Source organism: Podarcis vaucheri (genome assembly GCF_965113315.1).
Source record: "Podarcis vaucheri genome assembly, chromosome: 12".
NCBI classification, from domain to species: Eukaryota; Metazoa; Chordata; class Lepidosauria; order Squamata; family Lacertidae; genus Podarcis; species Podarcis vaucheri.
This window is the reverse complement of record NC_138750.1, coordinates 52,412,799-52,435,879: the sequence shown is the minus strand read 5'-3', so window position 1 is coordinate 52,435,879 and position 23,081 is coordinate 52,412,799. Positions and strand designations below refer to the sequence as shown.

The window sequence follows — 23,081 nt, the reverse complement described above, 5'->3', positions numbered from 1 at the left end:
GAAGAGCACAGAGCAGCGAGAAGTCTAAGTCCCCATATATTTATAGTGACTGATTTCCAGGATCTTTAGCAAAGGCTGCTGAAAGAGTATGCAAGTGAGTTGCCACCTCACAGATCCCAGCCCTGTCTCTCTGAGAGGTGGGTGGGTGTATCTATTTGTCTACCTCTGTCTCCAACTGATATTCTAGTCAAGAATTTATTTCTGTTATCTGAGAGAAGAAAAAAGAAAAGCCTCAAAATCTGGGGTAGGGGAAAGAATTTCATCCATTCTAACACCAAAAGAAATCTTATAGGAAATCACAGATGAAGAAGCTTCCAGCATTAGAAGAAGAAGAAGAAGAAGAAGAAGAAGAAGAAGAAGAAGAAGAAGAAGAAGAGTTTGGATTTGATATCCCGCCTTTCACTCCCTTTAAGGAGTCTCAAAGCGGCTAACATTCTCCTTTCCCTTCCTCCCCCACAACAAACACTCTGTGAGGTGAGTGGGGCTGAGAGACTTCAAAGAAGTATGACTGGCCCAAGGTCACCCAGCAGCTGCATGTGGAGGAGCGGAGACTCAAACCCGGTTCCCCAGATTACGAGACTACCGCTCTTAACCACTACACCACACTGGCTCTCGAGGGAATATGAGGCTCCCACAAGTTGATGGTGGATTCTTCAGTAAGAATAAATTTTTGTAGTAGAGAAACGGCTAGGGTGAGAACTAATAGCCTAAACACCTGTATTTGCTGACTACACAACCCTTTCTGTTGCTCTCTAATCTCCTCATTCTCATCCAATATCAATGGATTTTTAAACAAGCTTCCAGTCTGTTTTAGGTCCCTTTGGACCTCAATGGATGCAAATGCTAAACTGAATTAAACTCTGGATTCATTTCTTGGAACTCTATGCAGGCATCACATCCAAAATGCTAACTATGTTAGATGTATCCTGGGAAACATCCACTGGCCTTTGTATACATTCTTTCTACCATGTGATATGCTCTGGTGATAAAAAATTATACTGGTTTTTAAAACCTTCTTTATTAATTTTATGTACAACTGACAACTTACCTGCACTCCTAGCCAGCCTTCCTGACCTTGTAGGCCTGTTGCTGTTGTCTGAGAGAATAATAAAAGCATTCACCATAGATAATTCCTTTGTTTGTCAAGCTAGGACCACCCCTGGATGGGTGGAAAGGATGCCTCTCTACCCCACATCAGTGGATGATCTCATTGAGGCCTTGTTCTCAATTTGTCTTAAAAATTGTTAAGTCAAAAACTTCTCCACTGCCTGAAACTGTAACATGGGCTCTCTCTTCCTTCTTTCCATTAAAACACTCCTAGGGAATTTTTAAAGTTTTTGTGGTTTTGGCTTACACAGGTGGGTATAACTCTCATGACATCTTGGCACAGAGGGTGTAAATTTCATGGAGTTTATATTGCCTGCATCTCAAAACAGATGTGCCCCCCAAAAAAGTCTTTGCTTGAAGTGGTAATGTCCATATTGTAAGATCTGTCAAAGGGCTGCGGCCTTTTCCACACCTGAGGTTATCACATTTAGAACAAGGATATTGTAGATTGATGAGTGTGACCACTCAAGCGGTTGGTGGTTGGAGTCCTCCAAGATGGCAAAAATTAAATTGATTATGCAAATCAGTTGCAGCCCCTGAGGCTACCATTTTATCCTCACTTCCTCCTCCTGAGTTGTGCCAGACTCTCATTTGAGGTACTGTCCAGCTCCAATGGCGCGTGAATCTGTGTCCCAGGGGCGAGGATTATGGGTGAAATTTTGGCTCGGCTAAAAAATCAATAGGTGTTTTGTAATTGGCTTGGATGGAACCAGAATTTTAACTCATGGCTCCTTCCTCCTGAAGGGCTTCGCATATTTATATCTGCAGTGAAGAGGAGAAAAAGCGATCCATTTGGCTGCTAAGATGATGCTGGAAATGGTGCCTTGCCTTGCCCAGACAAACAAAAGCTATCCGGAAGGAGACGCAGTGGGCTTCCCTTCACCGTTTATTTGTTGACCAAGCGAAGAAAGAGAAGGCTCCTGGCGGAGACAGAAACAAAGAAATTCAGCCTCGTCTGTGTTTTCCTTCCTGCCTTGCCTAGGCTACCCCACAGGCCATCTGTCAAGTTTTTCTGGGCTGTGGGGAAAAGTTATGTCCCACAAAACAGTGCAAGGGGCTATCCCGTTATGCTCTTTCTCCGGCCTCCTTGCGGTAAGAAGTTCTTAGGCACTGACAGATCTCCGCTTCAGGCTCTCACCAAAGTTTCCTCAGGACTTTGGGATCCTGGCAGAACCAAGCCCCATCAACTCCTGGTCCTTCACGTGCAGAGGAAGACCAGGTTGGAGCTTGAGGTGAAGGCGAGAGGCACTTTCTGTAGCGAGGCAGCCTGGAACTAGCTACGCTCCAATACCCAAAGCGATTGTGGATTTGGAATCTCTACCAGACAGCAACCGACAAGGCGGTGTTGCGGCCTATGCAGATGTTGCAGGTGATTGCGGTGTGCTGCTGCTGTTGCTTTCTCTGCGCTTTCTATTATTTGTAAGCCGCCTTGACAGGTCACTTTTGGAATACACGATTACAAACAAAGTTAACATCAACCGAAAGGAAAAATCAACGGGACAAGCACTTCAGTCACCAGCACCTTTCTCGTGAAGGAAGTGGCATTGAGTTCATTTCACCCCATTTCTCTTTAGCACTTGGATGGCGACGGGCTATTCAGTCCAAGTGCTGTAGTTTAACAGCAACGGACGTGGAGAGGACGGAGGGGAAACGAGGCGATGGGAGCTAGTCCGCAGGGAGGTTTTTAAGCGGCTTGGCAGAGTCTGTGCACGGTCTCCGTTTTTTCATAGTTTTTAGGCCTAAAAGGAGGAAGCTCTCCCCACTCCCTCTTTTTAGCCCAGACTCGAGGTAAAGCGTAAGGAAATAAAACCAGCTCTTGCAGCCAGAGCCCAGCCACGTTTCATCCGAAGGAAGTCTCACTGGTTTCAGTGAGGCTTACTTACTCCCAAGTAAGTGTGTATATAATTCCTGCTTTTTAAATGAACCCCCAAACCCTCTTTCTTCTACACACACACACACACACACACACACACACACACACACACTTATCGATCACTCACTGAATTTCCTTGGGAAGAGTTCAGGACCTGAATGACACGTCCCGGTTTCTCAGCCGCTTGTCCCCAGACTTCATGTTTTTGTTTTAGGCTGAAAAATCTCCCTTGACTCCCTTTTCACCCTACGTCCCAAAAGTCCGGTTTTGATCCCTCCTTGTTTCAGATTTTGGGACGGTTGTCCGGGATTTCGAGACAGGTGGGGGCCTTTAATCCGCCCTCTAACCCCGTGACCTCCTTCCCTTAAGGAGCTTTTCCCCTCCATGTCCCTTCCTATTGAAAGTCTCATTCACAAATAAAAGCAATTTCCTTTTGGAACTATAATCACGACATGGGGAAATGCCTCCCCCCTCGCTATTTTTTAAAAAACAATCGAGGGTGCGCGGCGGTTCTCTTCTTCTAGCGTTTAGTTTCAGGGAGGCTTGTTTGTTTAGACACTTTCCTTAACAGAAGGGAACTTGAAAAGGTTTAATTAAAAAAAAAAAGGTGGGCCGGGCTAGGCTGGGAAGAACGGGGAGAGGGGCACGGATGGTTGAGGCTTTCCATTGACAGCTACGGAGTGCTGTGTCTCAGACAGACAAGATAAATACTTCCTGAAGAACCTCGAGGACAAAGATTTTTTTTTTTTAAAAAAAATGAAAATAAAAGCGAATAACCGCAGAGAACTATCTGCTGAGAAACGTGCAATAGAAGGTAATATGCCATAATGAATGTGAGAGATCACATCACGGAGACTCTTGCAAGATGCCCAGAACGAATCCAGCCAAGTAGCACACAATGTGTTTCTATACCTGCAGGCTGCTATCCTACACAGGCTCATTAGCAGATAAGGAGCTGCGGAGAGGCTTCAGAACTTTCCTGGGCATCCGGCCGCGTCGATATTTGGCTACTCAGCTTGTGAAATCCCTGCACGATCAACGTGTGGTTTATCCCCTTTGGTCAGTTTAGACTCTCCTTCTCAGCTTTTCTTTTACATCCGTTACATGGGACGAACCTAAGTACTAAGTTCCATAGGGTATCCGATCAGGCCAATTATTTGATGAGTTTGAAAAGTAGGGTGAATTAGGATTAAGGCTGAAATCCTATACACACTTTACTGGGAGTAAGTCTCAGTGGACCCAATGGATAGAGATGCATAGTATTGTGCTGAACATGTGTGAAAACAAAAGCGAAGTATCCCAAAACAACTTTGTGAGTTGGTAACCTTGTTTGCATCGTCTGTCTCTGGAGACAATGGAAGAGTGCATCTTCGGTGTTGAAGTCAAACCGCTGGAGAGTTACAGCGCCTGCTGTGGTTGTAGAGCCCGTTAAAGGGAGAGACATGTTTTGTTGCAGCTGGGGCAGATGAAGGCGTCCGGTCGTGCTGCTGCATACATCCAATATTATACCCTCTGTAGGAAATGTTATCTGCTGCTAAGACCGCGTACACAGAACATAATATGCATGTATATGCAAGTGTGTGGTGGGTATTTTAAAGATTTATACGCTGCCATTCAACCATTGAAGTAGCATTACAAAAATTAGCTGAAAAGGACAGCAAAGCAGGGTAATCATAAAAACATACAACCAATGAAACTAAGCATTATCCTAATCTTCAGCATGAAGTCCCAGTGTAGGACTTACTTATGAGAAAAAACATGTTTTAGGATCTTACTACTGTGCAACCGAAATTCTAAAAAGATTTGATGCATGAATAGGATTGTACTGTTAAAAAAAAAGGACAAGGCGGAAGAGCTAATGCTGATCTACCCAACTCCAAGTCACTGTTGCAAGCAAGCCCGCTAGCGGTCTGCAACTGCACACAGCGAAGAGGCTACGGGTGCAAGCTACTTACTCTACATCATTCCTAAATATAGGGTTACAGACAGCAACCATAAGATTTATTTTGTGGACAGGGCGGCAAATATGGCATCGCCGGATATAGAGGATGAGGAAGGAAGTCTCGTTGCTTTCAGGAAAATTTACTTCCCATCATTGCCTATTCAGAAATAATCCTCAATGGGTTCAATGGGACTTATTTCCAGGTGATGTGTGTAGGATTGCAGCCTAAGTATATTAAAAATAAATAAATTAAAATTTCTTGACTTCAGCAGTCGCCCCATATTGCGGATTTTCCTCGCGACAAAATAAGATTTGGGAGGGAAAGGGGTGTTATACTTCTTTGGAGGAGTCTAAGAGTGCAGGCGCGCCCTTTACGCAGTAACCGAGAGCTCCACCCACTCTAGGAATGGCCTGTGGGGGAAGCTGAATTGGGGGGAGGGGGGAGGGCAGGCTTATCATATGTCAGCGCAAAAAGTGGTGGCTTGTAGCAATGTCTTTTGGCTATGGAGTAGCCAGCAGTTTATGCCAAGTCGCCAATCCGCCCCCGCCCCCCGATTAATGTGAAAACGTACACAAGATACGCCCCCTCTGAAGGGGGGGGGAGTGCAACCTTTTCATTGCAACCTGGCTTTGAAGTCGCCCCCTCCCCACGTCTATCCCAGGCGAGCGGAACTGGCAGGTCTTGAATGAACCCTGCTTTGAAAGCGAGAAGAGATTGCGGCGAAGCACCGGACCAGATCCAGGCAGTGATCTCACTGCTTTCTCTGATCTGTGAGCTGGCAAAAAAAGGAGGAGGGGGTGCTGTGGTTCATTCACAAAAAAGTGTTGGAAGGAAGAGGATAGTCCTCCTATAGCGTGGGAGGGGGGGCTGCCTCGAAGGTAGCCCTGAACCCGGCAGAATCGCCTGTGACGCTGCGCCATGAATATTGCATTAGATGCCTCTACATATAGGCAAATGCCAAGCCCTCCTCTGCAAAACTTCCCCCGCCAATGGCTGTCCTTCTTCGGGAGAGAAATAGCGATGCTGTCCGAAGAGTCTCTCCTCCCCTTCGCCTTCCCGCGAGCTGCTTCTATCAATGAAAGCTGTTTGCACGTGGACTGGCTCAACGCGCCCATCCGCGCCGAGCTACTGCGGCTTCCAGCTCGCAAAGCAGCGGATCCGCTGAAGTTGAGTCAGGCGGACCGGCAAAACCAAAAGATATAAGAAGCAGGAAAGCAAACGTGTTGCATTTAGGCCGGGTTCAAAATACACAACACGAACCGCAGCCCAATTAAGGCAAAATCAATACGATGTGAAAAAACTCCAATCCTGGTGTTGTAATTTCGCCGAGTTATGGATCGGCTTAGAAAAGCCGTTCGCTTCAAAAATCTCTTAAAATACTGCTATAAAAAAGCGGGGTTATCTGTACCCAAACTTTACCTACTTATAGTGTTTTTATCGATCTTATGTTGACAATTATATAAAAAGCAATGAAGTATCTTATTTTCTTTGGAGGAAAATCCATCAACCCGACCCGCATCTCATTTATATCAGTCTCCCCTTGATTAAACTGGAAGATTATGGCTTAAATACATTGTGGATCGCAGCTCTAGACCGTCTTTGTTTGCTTCCTTGTTTTTAAGTTACCGACTTTTTTCTTGCTTTGGAAAATAGTTTAGTGTTTTCCACGATTAACACTCAGGTCCTAAGAATACTTACTTTAGATATTTAATTCATTCATTCGCTGTAGCCAACGCAAAAGAATAATATATGTGAATATTGTTAATTTAAATATATTAACAATTATTTAAGTTTTGGAACGACATTCAATCACTTTAACCGGCTGCATTTTCTACATATGGACAGCAAAAATTAACAAGAATATTGCGGGATCAAAACTCTATGCGATCCTATACAACTCTATCCTATACAAAGACTGGGAAGCAAAAAATTCATTTGTGTTGAATGAAACATCTTGGGGTTTTTCCAAGCGTCTGCTCAGATCATATGATAATAAATGGAAACGAAACCTGCCCAAATTTGAGACGATTGTCTGTAATGTGTGGGATGGGCATATTGGATAAGAGATAGAATTGTGAGTTTTTGAGGAGCACTCTGATAATTCTTAACACACCTTCTGTACCAAGGTATTCTATATGAATTCCAGATTTTTGGGTGGTGTGGGGGGTCTAACGACTAAGCATGGGGAGGAGAATAATACTCCAGGGAAAGACCGGTTATTGAGGATTGAATTGAGACTTTCCCATCCTAAACAAATTCCATGGAAGTAAATAAATGCTCCCGGGCATCAGAGTAAAGGAAAATGTTTTACGACAGACTGATGGACAACAAACTTAGCTGAAGCAAACCTCAGGGCAACCAGTGGGCCTGTGGGGATATGTATAGGATTGCAGGTTTAAATGATAGGCAAGCATGGTTCCCTTTGTAAAACTACCGTTGGCTGCAATCCTTTAATAGACCCTGCCTGGAAGTTAGTCGCACCAAACTCAAGGCTAATTTTATCGCTGCGGACTTGCATAGGATCCGGCTGCGCGGTTCATTGGTGCTGAAAAGGATGCAGGAATGGAAACACCAAGCAAGGATGTTGTCATTTCCAGGCGTGAGGATTTAGCGCTATTGGGTTTTTTGTTGTTGTTAGTTTTGCGATCTTCCCTCGCCGTCAAATATCCCCCACAAAAAAGATATTAGGGAAAGTTTGTATCTGTTTGAAAGCTTGCAGCCCCATTCACTATCCTTTGAAACTACGTATAGCGCTTGGATATTAACCACAAGCACTCCAATCCTAAGCATGTTTCTTTGGAAGCAAGCCCCCTTGTGTTGAATAGGGTTAATTTCCGAAATTAGCATCGGGGTGTGTTAGTATCCTTGACTGCAATAGAGCTCTAAGGGCTTAAACCCAGGTTCTCTTGAACCCTGCTCTGCCCTAAATGTGCGTTTTTTCAAGCGAAGTCGGGGAGTTAAAGGGATTGTGGGGTTCGTGTAGCAAGCAATAGCGCCCTATCCTAAAGTCGTTTCATGGGACTTTGCTTCTGCCCTTAGGATCGCAAGTTGGATGGATTTGGAAATCCAGCTGGGTTCTTCAGTGGCAGGTTCTTATCGAAGCCTGGCAGGGTCGAGTAACTTCTTCAGAAACAAGACCAGTTGGGCCGCCACCCCAGTAAAGCGAAGTAAGGGGCAATGTTTCCCTACAGAGAGATTAGACCCATTCCCTGAGGTGAGTGCTACCCAGCACCTTGCGAGGCAGCGAGAGGTCTGCCTCTCGGGTTCCGTGGCACTAATGGACCGTAGTCTGCGTTCTCTGTAGTACGTCAAATACAATCTGTTTGGGTTTTACTTAAAAAAATAATAATAATAACGTGTGGAAAATCACTTCGAATTTTTATACCAGTTGTGGCTGCAGTGACATCTCTAAAAAGCTGCCAGAATCTAGTTCTCATCTGAGCTGTTAGAATTGCGGCGGATCTAATGAAACCGAGGTGCGAATTCGAATTTTCCATTCCAAAACATGCCCAAAATATTCTTTCTATATGTTATGCATATCTTATGAGATGGAAACTAGAAAAATCTGCGAATGAAAGGGCAGGTCGTGTTACTGTGCAGTGTGTCTACTGAGAAGTCGCGCCAATTGAATTAAATTGGATTTATTCCCACATAAGAGGTTTGCAGCCTAGGAGTGAGTGAGCCCCTTCAAGTCACTAGGGCTTACTTCTGAGTAGACAGGGTTAAACTTCTACTGTAAATCGAGTTGCAAGTGCACAAACCCTGGCTAGAATCCCCCCCTCCCCACGGTCTTAAACAGCTGGAAAGTAATGTTTGGAAGACCATAAAAGTTGATTATCTGGTGTGGTAGTTGGAACAGAAATCAGGCCGTTAATGAGAGCAAGGACTGCTTCTGTCTCCCAGTAACTACCGAGGTGTAAATCCAAAGGAGTTTAAGGGAATTAGCTACATTTGTGGGAAGTCCAGGACGAGATTCCTTTTCCTTTTCCAAGACTCTGTTAATACTCCAACTGGTATAGAATTGCTCGACTCCACCGTCACAACAGAAATTGTTGTGTCTATAAGGATTAGTTCTTCTAAACCCTAGGAAAAACACACGAAACTTTATGCAAGACCCTTAAAAATGACGAGCAGGGCGCTGGGAGGATATAGAGTAAAGAGCTTGTGCGAAAGAAGCTCATATTTTGCGCATATTTTAAGATTTCTCTCGCTCTTTTAGGTCTTCGACTAGAAAAGTAACAAAAGAAAAAAGAAATGCAAGTTTCCAAGACTTAAACCAGTCTTCTGCTGTAAATATACTTTAAAAGACAGACGAAATTATTATCACGATTGGAACAATATGATTTAGTTAAGTTAAAAGAAACATAATAGTGTTTCTTTCTTTCATATTTCGCTCGAAAGCAATGGTTTTTCTTTCTGGTATTAAAAGTAACGTGTTACAGTGTTTAACTGAACAGGCACCGTTCTAGCAGTGTTTATGTTCAGGCGAAACTTAATAGTATTGCGGGGGGAACAGAGTTGCCCCATATTTGAATTCTGTATCGACTGCTAATGTAAAGTCAGATTATATCCAGTGCACAAAGTTTATCTCTCACTTCTCCAAGAAGTATCACTATGAAATTATTTCTAATATAGCCACCTTGTTCCACAGAGGCATGTGCTCTTTGAAGATGAATGTGCAATTATATATGTTACCCTTGAACAATTACGTCACACAATATATACTTTAAGATAAGCAAATAATCTCGGAAAGTTCTCATTTTATAAGGAATTAATTTTTGCTGGAGAGGTATGCATATGGACCGAAAGTCTGAGAAGTTGATAAGAACTTCAGGAAGAGGATAGATAACTAGATAGTTAGCTGGATAGCCAGCTAGATAGAATATTTAATGGACGGAGAGAGAGATTAATTTGTGTGAGAGACAAGGTTACATACAACAACGTATCAGAAGCTATTGATAGAAATAGCAAGGAATAACGTATTTTTGAGCAAAGATAGTTTTCTTCCTTGTTTTATGCTGCAGCCTGAAGCTGATTTAAGACTTTATCTGTATTGAAATATCTTCCCCATTTTCTATTTCTCTCTCCCCACCGCCACGGTTTGGAATGACCACATTTCTCTTTCTCATGCGGAGCAGAATCTAGTGTCCCTGGAAGTCTCTATCCTTCATATCCCCTGTATGCCTTGGGTCAGCAGGAAATCGTAAATATGCTTTGTCACCCCCAAAACGCATTTTGTACGTTATCTGTGTTAATAAGGAATTTGCTGTTAATGGCCTTTCGCTACACACGCACACACTGTACATACACACGCACACATAAGCGCGCACATCGGAAGTCCAAGAGCCCCTTCTCCTATTCCGAAGAGAATCCTAAAATACTGTAAAAGTGAGCGCAGCTGACTAAGGGCATATAAACCTACTCCCTGTGTACCTTTACGGGCCAATTCAATCTTATACACCTAGAACCTGCTGGATGTGGATGATCAGACTTGGAAGGATGGACTGAGAGAAGAAGCAATATCATGCGTGTTTAGCACACGTAGAGAAGTACACTGACCCCCTAGCAGCTGGGGATTACTTCTCAATTAAAAGTTATTTGCGAAAGGAACACCTGGTCAGACTTCTCCTAAGGGGATCACTTTTTGAAATAGGTACTGCATTGTCTTGCTAAGACAGTTCCGATTTACCTGAATGAGGGTGGTGTTTTACCCTAAGTTATAGTGTATCCTATGGCACTTGTTGTGCTGCCTTATATTTCCAACCAGTGGAAATGAATCCCAGGTAATGCGTTTAAGATCAAGGTGCATTTCCTTCTTCTGTTTTTGTTTACTGTTTTCTTGCATTCCAGTTCCCAATGTTATTGCTGTGTTCTATACTTATAAGCCGCTTTGAGTATATGACCGTAGAGAAAGGCGAGTTACAAATCTGAAAAATGAAGGCATGGCTGGTCTTAAACACCTGATTTACAAAAAAAGACCACTGGTATTTTTATGACGTACGAAGGTACTATTTAGGATGCAGTTGTCAAGTAAAGGGACCGGGCTGCTGCACTACACATGCCTACTCAGAAGTAACTCTTATTCAATTCAATGAGGATTACTCCTAGGTAAGTATAGGAATGCAGTCTCTCTCTCTCTCTCTCTCTCTCTCTCTCTCTCTCTCTCTCTCGTGTGTGTGTGTGTGTGTGTGTGTGTGAGAGAGAGAGAGAGAGCCCTGAAATGCTCTGCAATAGGGTAATAACAATGACCCTTAAGAAAACGATTTTGCTGTTTTTCGTCTTGCTGTTCGACTTCTTGACGCTACATTCACTGTCTGAATTTCTCCCCTCTTTGTCTTGGGTACAGAGTTGATTTATTGTTGATTTCGATACCACAGCCAAAGCGATATATATTACTTTTTTTCTAACATACAAAATACATACGATCCCCCCCCCCACCTTTCACTCTATTCCTCTTGGAGTGTTGATTCCAAATTGTTTGCAAAACCGGCTTAAAGTAACTTCTTGTCTTGTAGATCTGTTTCATGGCAATCGCCATTGAGCTGTTCACTTTGAAGGTAACTCCATGGCTGTGCCTGTGTACTGGATGTGGATGTTTCCCAAACCCAACATACTTAGCGCTCGATCTGACCTTTCATCAACTACCTTAAAATGTGGGTTTTTCTGTGAAGGTGTTCGGGGTATTCCAGGCGTTTTGTGAGATGGAAATCTGATAAAACACTGCGAAATTTGGTGTACACCAACTACAATATTGGCCATATTTTCGCGTTTTGTTACAGAAATGGGGTTGCAAAGGCGTGTTTGTGTTTTTTATTTATTTAAAACAATATATAATTGATTCTTGTTTTGACCAGGTTCTCGTTTTCCCCTCCTGAATGTTGGACCCTAAAGGTCCCAGGCTACAAGGCAGACAGATCTCTGCAGATTCTGCTAAGCCTTGCCTTTATTCTCTCCTCAACCCCACTCCCCAAAAACCCTTTTATGAATTAGCTTTCAGAAGGATCAGGGCATCTCCTCTGACGTTGCCACAAACGAGCCCAGAGAAAGTCTGATCTGTCTGATTGCTTTCATTACTTGTAACTTTCACCACATCAGCCAGTGCAAGCTGTTAGAGACAAGGTTAGCGGAGTCACGATACAAATCGTCTCGCTTTAGCCCGCCTGTAGGACGACAGTCCAGCGTTTCCCACAGAACTACAGGACAGTCTGCGATACCCGTGGGTCTCCTCTTCCTTCTTCCACCAGTGGGGCAGTCCTGGCAGGGAGGGAGGTGTTGTTCACCTGGCTTCTCAACTCTTCCGCAGGTCCCTGCCGGTTACCGAGAGGGGGAGGAGCAAGGCAGCAGGGTCCCCTTTCTTTCTTGGTGACCGGCAGCGACCTGAGGCAGAGTTGGGAAGCCAGGTAAGCAACGCCTGGCAGGCCGCTACTGATACGCCCACTGCAAGGCAAGTGCAGGGCCAGTGAAGCCTCAGCAGTCAAGCTAAGAACGACTTTCTCTGCGAAGAATGTGTGCTAGCGAAAGTAAAAACACACTGTCCCGGCCCAACTAGTTCCTGATTGATATGTTGGGTGTGGCTCATATAAGTTCCCTAGTAAAAGAAAGTGCGTTGGTAAAGGCTGCAGCCCTCGACGCCAGTTGATTGCCTGTATTTGGATTAGGCTCCAATTCGAAACATATTGACCGGAAGGACCCCAATCCTATTGACTCCATTGAAGTGGATTTCCGAGAAATACGGTTAGGGTAGAAGGGTAAATGGTTTTAAAGCCAGATATTCTGGTTTAATTGGGTTGTGGATTAGTCTAAAAAGGTGATGGTGTGCTCAACACAAACTGACATCAACGTATTTACTGGGGAGGAAATACACGTATTAAAAATTTCCACATGCAGATTTACGTCACAATCACCTTGTCTTCTCTTTCGATAGTAGAAACTGGAACAGCTCCAACTTCTCAAAACAAATTTCCTGGTCTCTTCTTATGACAATTTACAATTATAAACATCTTCAACACATTTATATTATATTATATTATATTAATTATATTATATTATATTATATTATATTATATTATATTATATTATATTATATTATATTATATTATATTATATTATATTATATTATATTATATTATATTATATTATATTATATTATATTATATTATATTAATTATATTAATTATATTATATTATAACATTACTTCATTTTGAAACAAAACTTGTTGCAGAGAGCTTTTAAGAATAAAATAGATATAATGTTTAGGTATTTTGGAAAATAGGCTCGACTAATTTTTCCAAGACTCCCCACTACCACCCCATTCTTTCTCCCAGAATTCCCTATCGTTGCTGTCTTTTTGCGGGGGAGGGGAATAAAACTGGGATTTAAGCCAAACGAAGAGTCCATCGCAATAATTGTTTTGTGTACAGCCTTTGTTAATCATCTGCCTTGGACTTTACCGAAGGAATTCTTCGCCTGTAGTCGAGTATTTAGTACCTCAAGGTAATTTTAGCAAATAGAAATGTTAAAGTGTGGTCAGCGCTAAGTGACAAGAAGTGTTACTTGATACGTTGGGCAGCTAATGTTTACTTCAAGATATTTTAAGCTCAAGTCAATAACTTGGGGTCCGCCCTGAAGGGAAATATTTGAAGTGCAACACCTTGGACACGTTTAATTATGGGGTACGAGGAAAGCCAGGTCTTCCCAGTAATTAGAAAATACTTCTTGGGAGACAGCCTAATCGCTTTCCATGGGGCTCTTAAAGAAATTAACCTCAAGGTGCTTGTTAGAGCACAAACCCTTTAGATCAGGGATACTTGATCTCTTTGTGTGCCCAGATACTGTAAATTATACAGGATTTTAAAAATTGTGGTGGGAGCAAAAATCCAAACAGAAATCAGTATCACATTTTGGATTACGCAAAAGCAACAGTTAAACAAAGTCGTAGAAAGGAGGCTCTGAGTTACAGAAAGATAAAATCTTCCAGATTACTTTCCGCTAACTCCAAAATGTTCAAAAATTTGGAGGCTACCATTGTTTATTTAAACGGGGCTCACTTCCAATTACCAGCGTGTGGGGACTTGACGTGCTCGCCCAATTGAAGTAACCTATTTATTTTAAAATTCACAATACTGCATTGAGCAACGCAGTTTGCTGAAATGACTTGTGTCTTAACCCCCCCTCAAGTATTTTGCATTCTCCAGTTGAGTCCAGCTGTCGAGCGCTAAAAATAGTCCAGCATTACCAATGCTAAAATGTTTGGGTTTTTTTTTTTTTAAAGCAAGCAAACAGACCCGCAGACAACACTAAACAGCACGGATAAATACTCGATGAGAGCGATGTAGTACGTTAGTATATGTTTGTGAGGCTTTTTATCTTCTTGTCTTCAGCTGAGACTTCCGAAAGGTCTGCTTGATTTGCTACCCCCAATTTTTGCTCCCTTTTAATCTGAAGCAATTCCAGGATTAATCACCACCACAGGACGCCCCCAAAGAAAAAAGAAGTCCGAAGCCTACCACCAGGGCGAGACCGGTGGAGACTCAACGAGAGGGGAGTTAGGGACCCAGCCTTCCACCCACCTACCCCGCCGCCGCCAGCTCCTTGCCCTCGGGGCCGCTGGCCTCCCGATCCTCGCGTCTTGCTCTCTCCCACCCCTTCCCAGGTTTTCTGCCCCGGCTTTGCCTAACCCTGCTTTCCCTTCTTCCCACCCAACCTCTTGGGTTCCCCGCACTTGCAACGGGCCTCCGGGAGAGAAGGCGAAAAGCGCTGAGCCTCAGGGTGGGCAACGTCTGCCTTGGAAATCTTAAAAAGGGCAGGAGCAGCTGCCTGGACGCCGCCGTGGATGTTTTGGCTTCATTTTTGTCTTTGGCGCTGACTGGATCATGTGCCGTCACTCTCCAGCCCCTCCCCCATCGTCAGTTTGTTGACAAAAGCTTTTCTTTTGCTTTCTTAAGGTTGTTGTTCTCATCACCATAATCACCATCACCATCGCTTTCTCCTCCTCGGCTGGTTTATGGTGTGTGTTTAAAGCTGCACTCACCCTCCAGCGTTTCAGTGACCTTTGGGTGACTTTCACAAATTCAAGAGCAGCCAAGCAAAGATCCCGCGGATGGCATGGAAGAGATGGTTATTTTGGTTCTGTCTGCAGGCAGTGTGTCTAGCGGGAGGTTTGGGGAGGAAAAAATCCTTCGCAGGCCGAAGGAGGAGACGCTCAAGGATAGGGCTGGCCCCGTGGAGGGGGCCTTCTTTGCAACTCCGGTGAGGAGCACTCCTTGCAGACTCCAGACAGACCTTAATGCAACATTTGGAGTTCTTATTATTTAGATTTTTTAACAAGATTAAAAATGGGAGGGCTGTATCTATTCCGCGTGTGTGTGTGTGTTCGTGTGTGAATACCCCTATCGCTTGATTATTTTGATTAGAGCTGCTTGGGGGAAGGGGGACTCTCACGTCCTCCTGCCTGTCAATGGGAAACCTCTCTGTTTAATATTGTTTTTGAAGCTGGAATAAATGATCAAAGGCTCCTGTCCAGTTTTCAGCTGAATGAATCAATTATCATACCCTCTTATGTTTATTGCACTGCAGTTACCAATAATAGCAGCCCCAGTGCAGTCTGGCATTTAAAAAGCCCCCCCCCAACAGGAACCCCCGATATTTGCCCATCTTTTCCTGCAGTCGAGGCTCCGGGATTACAAAAGAGGGGGCTGGGACTGGTTGGTGTGCGTGTGCGCGCGCAGAGAAATAGTAAGACAAAAAGACGGCGAAAGAGAGAGTCTGCTTTAAAATTAACTGCCTCTGATTCTTCCTCTCGCTCCCACCCCCCCAAAAATAAATCGGTAACACAAAAAGTCCCTTTGTATCGCTCTGGTTCATTTAATATTATTTATGCATTTTGCAAGGAATTGTGGGATTTCGCCCCCTCTCATTCTGTCTTCTCCTTCCCCCTCCCAACTCCAATTGTAAACAATATAGGAACCCCCCCCCACCCCCACCAGTGTGTACTGGAGCCCTTCTTCAGGCGAAGATATAAAAGGAAACAGATTAGCAAGACAAGGGGTGATGAATCTATCCCTTGTTTAGAAGACGAAGGTATTCCTGCATTCCTTCTTTTTTATATATATTTTAAAAAGCTCTTGAGAAGCAGAGGACGCTGCAGCTTTAAAATCAGGAGGTGGGGGCATTGGGAAACGAGAGGAGGGGGGCTGTTCCTGTCATTTACTAGAGTGCTACTGTATCACGTGTGCAAAAGGCTCTTCTGTCATTGGCCAAAGGCACGTGTCTAGGATACCGGCCTTGCAACGTCACTTGAGGAGCTCTATTAAAAATAAGAACAAAAATCCAGAGTGAAAGTATTTCAGGTTCAGTTTAAGTGGCTTCTAAATTTACACCCCCACTATAGGTAGTCAGGGAAAGCGAGTCCGGAAGAGCAAGAGAGAGAGATTCCCCTCTTATCTCCTCCTGTACAACTTGGAATATTTGGCTCAAAGGCAGGGAGGAAGCCAGAGATCGGCTGTGATTGTCCAGATGCCTCTGTGTGTCTCAAGCCTGCGCTTGCCTTGTGCGCTGTAGAGAGGAGGGAAGGCACTTTCTCCAGCTCAGCAGAGGGGGCTCCATTGACTTTTCCCCCCGTGGAAGGATCGTCACCATTTTTTTGTCAGGTTGCCGCCAGTCTCTTCTCCACCCTCGGAAGCCGGACAAGAGTGGGGGCGGGGGTGGCGGATGAAAGTCCTAATGATGAATACATTGCGGAGCAAAGAACGCAGGAGGGGGCTGCAGAACTGAAAGGCTGGAAGGGGGCAGAAGGAGGAACCAACTGCAGCAGCCGAAGGGAGAAGGAGAAGCGGCGGCAACATATATATATATAAAATATTTTCAGTTATATCTGGCTCGCTTTGCAAAGTCTGGATTTGGATTGCTCCGCGGACCCAGGCGGAAGGGGGTGTGGAGGGGGGTAACCCAAACCGAGCAGCCCCGAAGCGCGCGCAGACAAAAGCGGGAGGGGAACAACATTTGGGGACTCCGTGTTCAGCATGGAGGAGAACGAGCAGCGCCCGGGCGCCGAAGGAGGCGCCGAACAGCCGCCGCCGGAGGAGTCCAGCAGCGGCAGCGACGGGGAGCCCAACCGGCGGAGGGCGATGCTCCTGCCCCGGGTGCTCCAGGAGCCCGGCAACCATCCGCACCAGCACCCACCGCACCGAATCACGAACTTTTTCATCGACAACATCCTGCGGCCGGAGTTCGGCCGGAGGAAAGACGGCGGTACCTGCGGCGGCGGCGGCGGCGGCAGCAGCGTTAACCCGGAGCAGCAGCAGCAGCAGCAACAGCAGCTCCTCACCGCCCGGAGCCCCTCGGCAGCGCCAGCCTCCGGTTCCCCGACCGACGGAGGAGGAGGCGGCGGCGGCGGCGGCTCCAAAGCTCTAGCCCCGGCTAAGAAAGGCGGCGACTCTGGCGCGCTCGACGGAGCCTTGAAGTCCCGCGGCAGTGGCAGCAGCGGCGGCGGTGGCGGCGGCGGCGATCAGTCGCTGAGCTCCGACTCGGACAGCTCCCAGGCCAGCTCCTTCCCCAGCGCGCAGCCCATGCTGTGGCCAGCCTGGGTCTACTGCACCCGCTATTCGGACAGGCCTTCGTCAGGTAAGCAAACAGCTCTGGACCAGGTCGCTGGCCTCTCGAGAAGAGGGTCTCTGGACCCTCCACCCACCTCCCGCCCGCGAGCGAAAGAGCGGGCGACTTGGCTGCAAGGCGATCGCGGCGAAAGGGGGCGGCGGGTTGCAATCACCCTTGGCAAAATAAGACAGTTTTACAAAGTTATCTGCTTTGAAACAAACGTGGGGAGGCAGCGGCAGGCGTAGGAGGGATTTTGATACAGTGAGGACGAAACTCCAGGAGGGCGCGGGGAGAAAGAGCCGAAGGCTCGAGCCGCACACAAAGCGATTTCCTTCTTGGCAGCTGGGAGAAATAGCCGGGATCTGAAGCCCAGGAGGCTGTTTGCAAGGTGGGGTTTGTTTTCATTTCCCCTTCTCTCCGTTTACCAAGAAGATAAGATGGAAGAGAAGTCAGTAGCAATCCTTGGAGGCGTCCTATTCAGCCCCCTTCTTTGGCTAGTTAAGCTGCTGGTCGCCAAGGCCCGACCTGTGAAGTTGTCTTCTCCGGCCTCTAGAAATAAGCAAGCCTTGGAAGTACAGTATTTTTCTTTCCTCCCTGGCTTCTCGTGCGGAGCAGCCGCGCTCGAAAAGGCCCTGGAAGTTATTGCAGAGCCGCTGAAAAGGAAGACTTGCTTGCTTGCAGGGGTGGGAGCGAAGTGGGGATCTCTCCAGCCCTGCCTCGGGAAGAGAGAGCCGGGACGAGGAGCCGCCGAGTGCCTGGAATGCCCTTTATCGTCAGGGACACTCGAGGGTGTTTTAGTCTTCCTGAACGAGAATTGCAAATTCGCTCAATATAATTTTCTTGTTTTAAAACAATTGGATCTCGATTTTTGTTTTATTTTCCCGAAAGGACTTTCCACCTTGCTTGCAATATATTTTATCGTCGAATAAATTCATAGGTGTTAAAAATGAGTTAGAGAGACAGCAACCTCCTTCGCTGCCGGATAATATTCCCGTCTGATTTGAAATTTACTCCATTGTTCTCCAGTCCCTTTCTTTGTTAATATTTAATTATCATAGATTCTCACCATGGCCCAAACCACCGAGTAAGTTAAACCCTGTCGAAAGATGCTTATAATACGACGGAGAATATTTCCCATCAGAATAATTACCATTCTTAAGTGTAACATTTGGAGAATACAAAACTGCAAGGCGATCTAGTTTAAAACTAACGTTTAAATTTTAATGTGCATTGCACTGTAGAAGAAAAAGGGGATCTCTAAAATGTTGGGGTCAATGTTTTTAGAGGAAAAGAAGAGTTCTAATTTGTAGTTTTGTATGAATGCATTATATTTCTGTTTTTAAGGAAGGGGAAAATGCATTCAGTGTCGCAAAGGCGACTGTTTACCATTTTAGTATGGAGCTGGCAAGAAGGATGAGAGTTGTGCAAGCTCCTGCCTAGGGGAGAATTTAATTCCGAATATTTTTCTGATTACTTTCCAAAGGCAAGGAAAGTAGGGCGGATTTGTGTTTGTGTTGTTTACATTTAGCGCATTCCGGGGTTAAGGGAGGAAAAAACGGGGCAATCTTGAAGAGGCTGTTGTGAAGATTGTTCTCACCATTCCTTTTTGAAGCTCCGCTTGGTTCACCTTTTGAAAACGTGAGAGAAAACTTCCCTCTCCCCCTCCCTCCCCCCCCCCGTCGCCCCGGGATCTCCAAGTCATTTTCTCAGGCGATTTCCCCTCCCCCACCCCAATCCGCCAGCCTCGTAATTATTGGGGAAGGCCGCAAAGGCGCTGCCAAGAAGCGCCTCTCGGACAGGCCTGCCACAGCCGGGGGTTGAGGGGCTTCCATGGACGTGAGTAGCGGAGGAGGGAGAGCGCCATCGTGGGTTGGCACCCAGCTCGAGAACCAGGCTGTGGCCTAGGCCAGGCTGCGGCGTCGCCCCGGCCCGAGACGGGCCTAGTCGCTAGGGAGAGGAAGCGAGAGGAAGCGAGCTCTGCCCTCCGACTGACGCGCCCCCAGCAGCCCGGTTGGCGGGGGAGCAATGCGCGCCATGTGTCTGCGCGCTCGCAAACCGGTTTCGCGCGGGAGCCCCGGGGGCAGCAGCCGTGGTAAAACGGCCCCGAGGAAGGTCAGGCGAGGGTGCGCAAAGCCCCTCGGGGAGCGGGCACAGCCACCCATAACAAAGGGTGGTAGAGGCTGCAGGGAGCTGGTCCCCGAAACGCGCCTCCTCCGCAGAGAAAAGGAGCCCCACGCAGGCCTCCCGCAGAAATGGAGCTCATTCCCTGGCCATCTTGGCGCTTGCTTATCTCCCCACACCCCCTCATCCCCGGAGAAAAACACGCAGTGAACTTGGGGGGTGGGGTGGTGCGAGGGCACTGCTCTGGGTAAGGCAAAGGCCCCCTTGTCCTTGGCCTGGGTCCGCCTCTCCCCCTTGGCTCTCCCTCCCTCTTCTTGGACCCCACCTCGCACGCACCCTTGGGATGGTGGCGATCCAGCCCCTTTCCATTTGACAAGGAAGGCCCTGCTTGGAGAAAAAGCGAGAGGGGCATTGGTGGCATGCGCCGAACTTGGTCCCTGAGGGGCAGAGGGAACCAACTGGCACGTAGCTTCGAAAAGCGAAGGACATTTGAGACTCTCTTTCTGCGTCTCTCGCTCCCTCCTCCCCGCCCAAATTCCCTCGCCCGGTGCTGCTAATTGAATTAAGCTTCCAAGCCAGGGCACGTTCTGGGCTCCCTTCCAAAGCGCCCCTCCACTCAACCTCTCTCGCTCTCTGTGTCTCCTTCTCTCGCCACGGACCGCAGGCCCCAGATCCCGCAAACCAAAGAAGAAGAACCCCAACAAGGAGGACAAACGTCCCCGGACAGCGTTCACGGCGGAGCAGCTGCAAAGACTCAAAGCGGAGTTTCAGACGAACAGATACTTGACAGAGCAGAGGAGGCAAAGCCTGGCTCAAGAACTCAGCCTCAACGAGTCTCAGATCAAGATCTGGTTTCAGAACAAGCGGGCCAAAATCAAGAAAGCCACCGGCAACAAGAACTCCCTGGCGGTTCACCTCATGGCACAAGGACTGTACAACCACTCCACGGCCTCGAAAGACGGCAAGTCAGACAGCGAGTAGATGGGGGGGGGGGGGTTAAGCCAGGGGAGGGGAGGGGAAGGGGCGAGTCAGAGTTTATACGATGCAATAATTTAATTAAAAGCAAAAACAAATAAGGGCCAGTGTATAAAAAAACTATACCAGCATAAATAGTGGGGAAATATTGTGTATTAGATATAATTCTGCAATATTCTGTGTATATATATAATTTACAGGTAAGGTGTTGTAAAAAAAATATCCAAAATATCTGATTATAAAATATTTTTTGATTTTCTTTTTGTTCTATGGAAATTTTAGATGCTAACTTTATCAATTTTTTTAAAAGCTTAAGTTACTTTTTTATAGACTTAAGCACTGTTTTAAATGGACATTGGACACTGTTTTTTGAAATTCAAAATATTAAAGACAACTTTTGCTGAAGTCCAAAGATTTTTATTGCTGCATTTCACGAGGCTGTGAACCGAATAAATAGTTCTCCTATTTGTTCTATGAGTTTTAACGTTTCTTTTTTTCTTTTCTTCCTCTTGTGTTTGCCTTTGGGATGGGTATAGAAGAACTTTAATTATCACAATATAAATTATAAGCTAACTATGTAAACATGCTGCCCGTTTGCAAGTAACACATTCAGAAATCGGGGGAAAGAAGTACTGAAACATGATGTTAAGCCTTAGGAACGTTTCTTGAATTTATCCTCATTTCTCCATTAGACTGGAGTAAAGGATGTGTGTGTGAGTGAGGGGAGGTAGTATTTAGAGACTCAGAAAAAGTTGGTAAACAAATAGTGGCCGACTTCAATCAAGGACATGTTAATTCGGTAATTATTCCCGCCTAAGGAGCGTGATGGGAAAAGTTTAGAATAAAACCTCGTAACTTCCGGGACCGTGTCCTGGGAAGTAAAAAGGGAAGAAGGGTCTTTTCTTTGTAGTTTTAGGATGGACACTGCCCAGTGTGAGAAGCCAGAGGGAGGGTAACCCCACACGCTTCGGAGCTTGCCTTGCTGTTGTGTCCCATTAGCTCATCCCATTCCCATCTGCTAGTTCCCTACATACATTGTTTTGCTTTGGCGCTTGCTCGTTGCTTCTTTTTAAAGTGCTGCTCAGAAAGCAGCTTGGCCTGGCGCTTTAGCTTTGCAGTGCTGTGGACAAATGTACCAGGCCCCTGTGGCATTTGTGGGGGCGGGGAGCCAGTGTGTGTGTATATGTTTGTGCACATAAGAGAGTTGGGGTGAGGAGTCTGCATCACTAGCTTTTGGGCTAGGGAAGGCTTTTCCATGCAACCAGCCTGGCTCAGGAAAAGAACAAATCTAGAGGAGGGAGGGTGGAGAGAGAGTTAGGGCACCTTTTCAGCTTAACTGACTTCTATTATGCAAGAGGATATAAAAGGAGGAGGGTTAGGGTTGTCTCTAAAGTCTCTTGGTTAGAAACTGGCCTTTTCTTTTAAGGGGAAATAATCACTAGCCCATGTTGGAAAAAAGTTGCCTTTCATTCCTGAAAATGGGAGAGATTTTTAATTGAGCACATACATTATGAAGAATTGTGAAGAATTCATAAAAGTCATAATGATTTTTGTGTATTTCTTATTGCCCCTCTTTCCTTGCCCAACATTTTTAAATTTTCTGATTCTAATGTGAGATACAGTGAAGCTAATTATTTGTATTTTATTAAGAATTTTCTCCCACACTTCAACCCTTCTCCTTTTCTTGGGGAAAGGAAAAGTCTCCAAAATATTGGCCAGAGGTCTCGCATGGGAGGATGCTGTACAATTATTCAGGACTATAGTCTTCTTGATTGTTGAGGTTAAACTTCTCGCTTTGCCTTAAAAACTCCCTTTATTTCACAATTATAGTAGACACATATTGTACATAGTAGTATCAACTTTGGAAAGAAAGTATACAACCAATGCTGTAATTTAAAATTCTGTGAATAACCATCAGCTGCTTAGGAGACAGAAATCAATGACATTGCCTTTTAGCAAGAAAACAAAGGTGTTTTTCAGTTTATAAAACATGTGCATTTACAATTCGCAGTATCAAATATTTATAAACTTATGAAATATGAATGTTTCTATTTACAACTGTGGTCTCAAAATTGTGGACAATTTCACTGCATTTTGTGTGTTTAAATCTTTGAAGACTGCATTAAATAAAAAAAACCACATTTATTATGAAATCTAGAATGCGTGCATCAAAACTTTGAACCGGAGCAATATACAGTCCTTAAAGTTGATTCCTGAGTCCTAAGGGAATTGTACATAGGTGTAAAAGAGTTGTGAATGTCAAGTTAGAAGAACAACAATTTTGCTACCAGATGGTTAATCAATTTGTTGAATAATTAAGAAACTTTAGATAATACATCTGTACATGAGAAGGGCAAGCAAACTTTTAAATATTAGAACTTGGAAGCATTCAGGGCTAGTAATATATAACATGACAGTAATATATGTACAATATCTTTTGTACATATAACAAGTTTCCTCTTTTGTG

The 23,081-nt window shown here is 45.3% G+C and overlaps 2 protein-coding genes and 1 long non-coding RNA gene across 6 annotated transcripts in view; 2 read left to right on the top strand and 1 right to left on the bottom strand.

The window, feature by feature from the left end:
- HTR5A (5-hydroxytryptamine receptor 5A) overlaps nucleotides 1–23,081 on the top strand; it is a 292,809-nt gene that overhangs the window by 171,479 nt on the left and 98,249 nt on the right. The window lies entirely within an intron of this gene.
- The window catches only part of LOC309515104, a 98,550-nt gene that overhangs the window by 48,253 nt on the left and 27,216 nt on the right, over nucleotides 1–23,081 (bottom strand). The window lies entirely within an intron of this gene.
- On the top strand, nucleotides 15,931–22,487 carry EN2 (engrailed homeobox 2). Of its 2 annotated transcripts, XM_082193694.1 has the most exons (3): nucleotides 15,931–16,003; nucleotides 16,314–17,545; nucleotides 20,304–22,487. In XM_082193694.1, exons 2-3 carry the CDS (start codon nucleotides 16,945–16,947, stop codon nucleotides 20,618–20,620), a joined length of 918 nt encoding a protein of 305 aa, XP_082049820.1. In that variant the 5' UTR covers nucleotides 15,931–16,003; nucleotides 16,314–16,944; the 3' UTR covers nucleotides 20,621–22,487. The 2 variants fall into 2 exon arrangements, 1 of the variants encoding a protein (XP_082049820.1); XR_014212613.1 differs by lacking the exons at nucleotides 15,931–16,003; nucleotides 16,314–17,545 and adding an exon at nucleotides 19,216–19,354 and having other exon boundaries at nucleotides 20,304–20,405.

Excerpts from the sequence above, each read along its gene's own strand:
- EN2 (XM_082193694.1), top strand. The coding sequence starts at position 16,945 with ATGGAGGAGAACGAGCAGCGCCCGGGCGCCGAAGGAGGCGCCGAACAG. Across the intron at positions 17,546-20,303 it reads TTCGGACAGGCCTTCGTCAG|GCCCCAGATCCCGCAAACCA; the intron begins GTAAGCAAACAG and ends CACGGACCGCAG.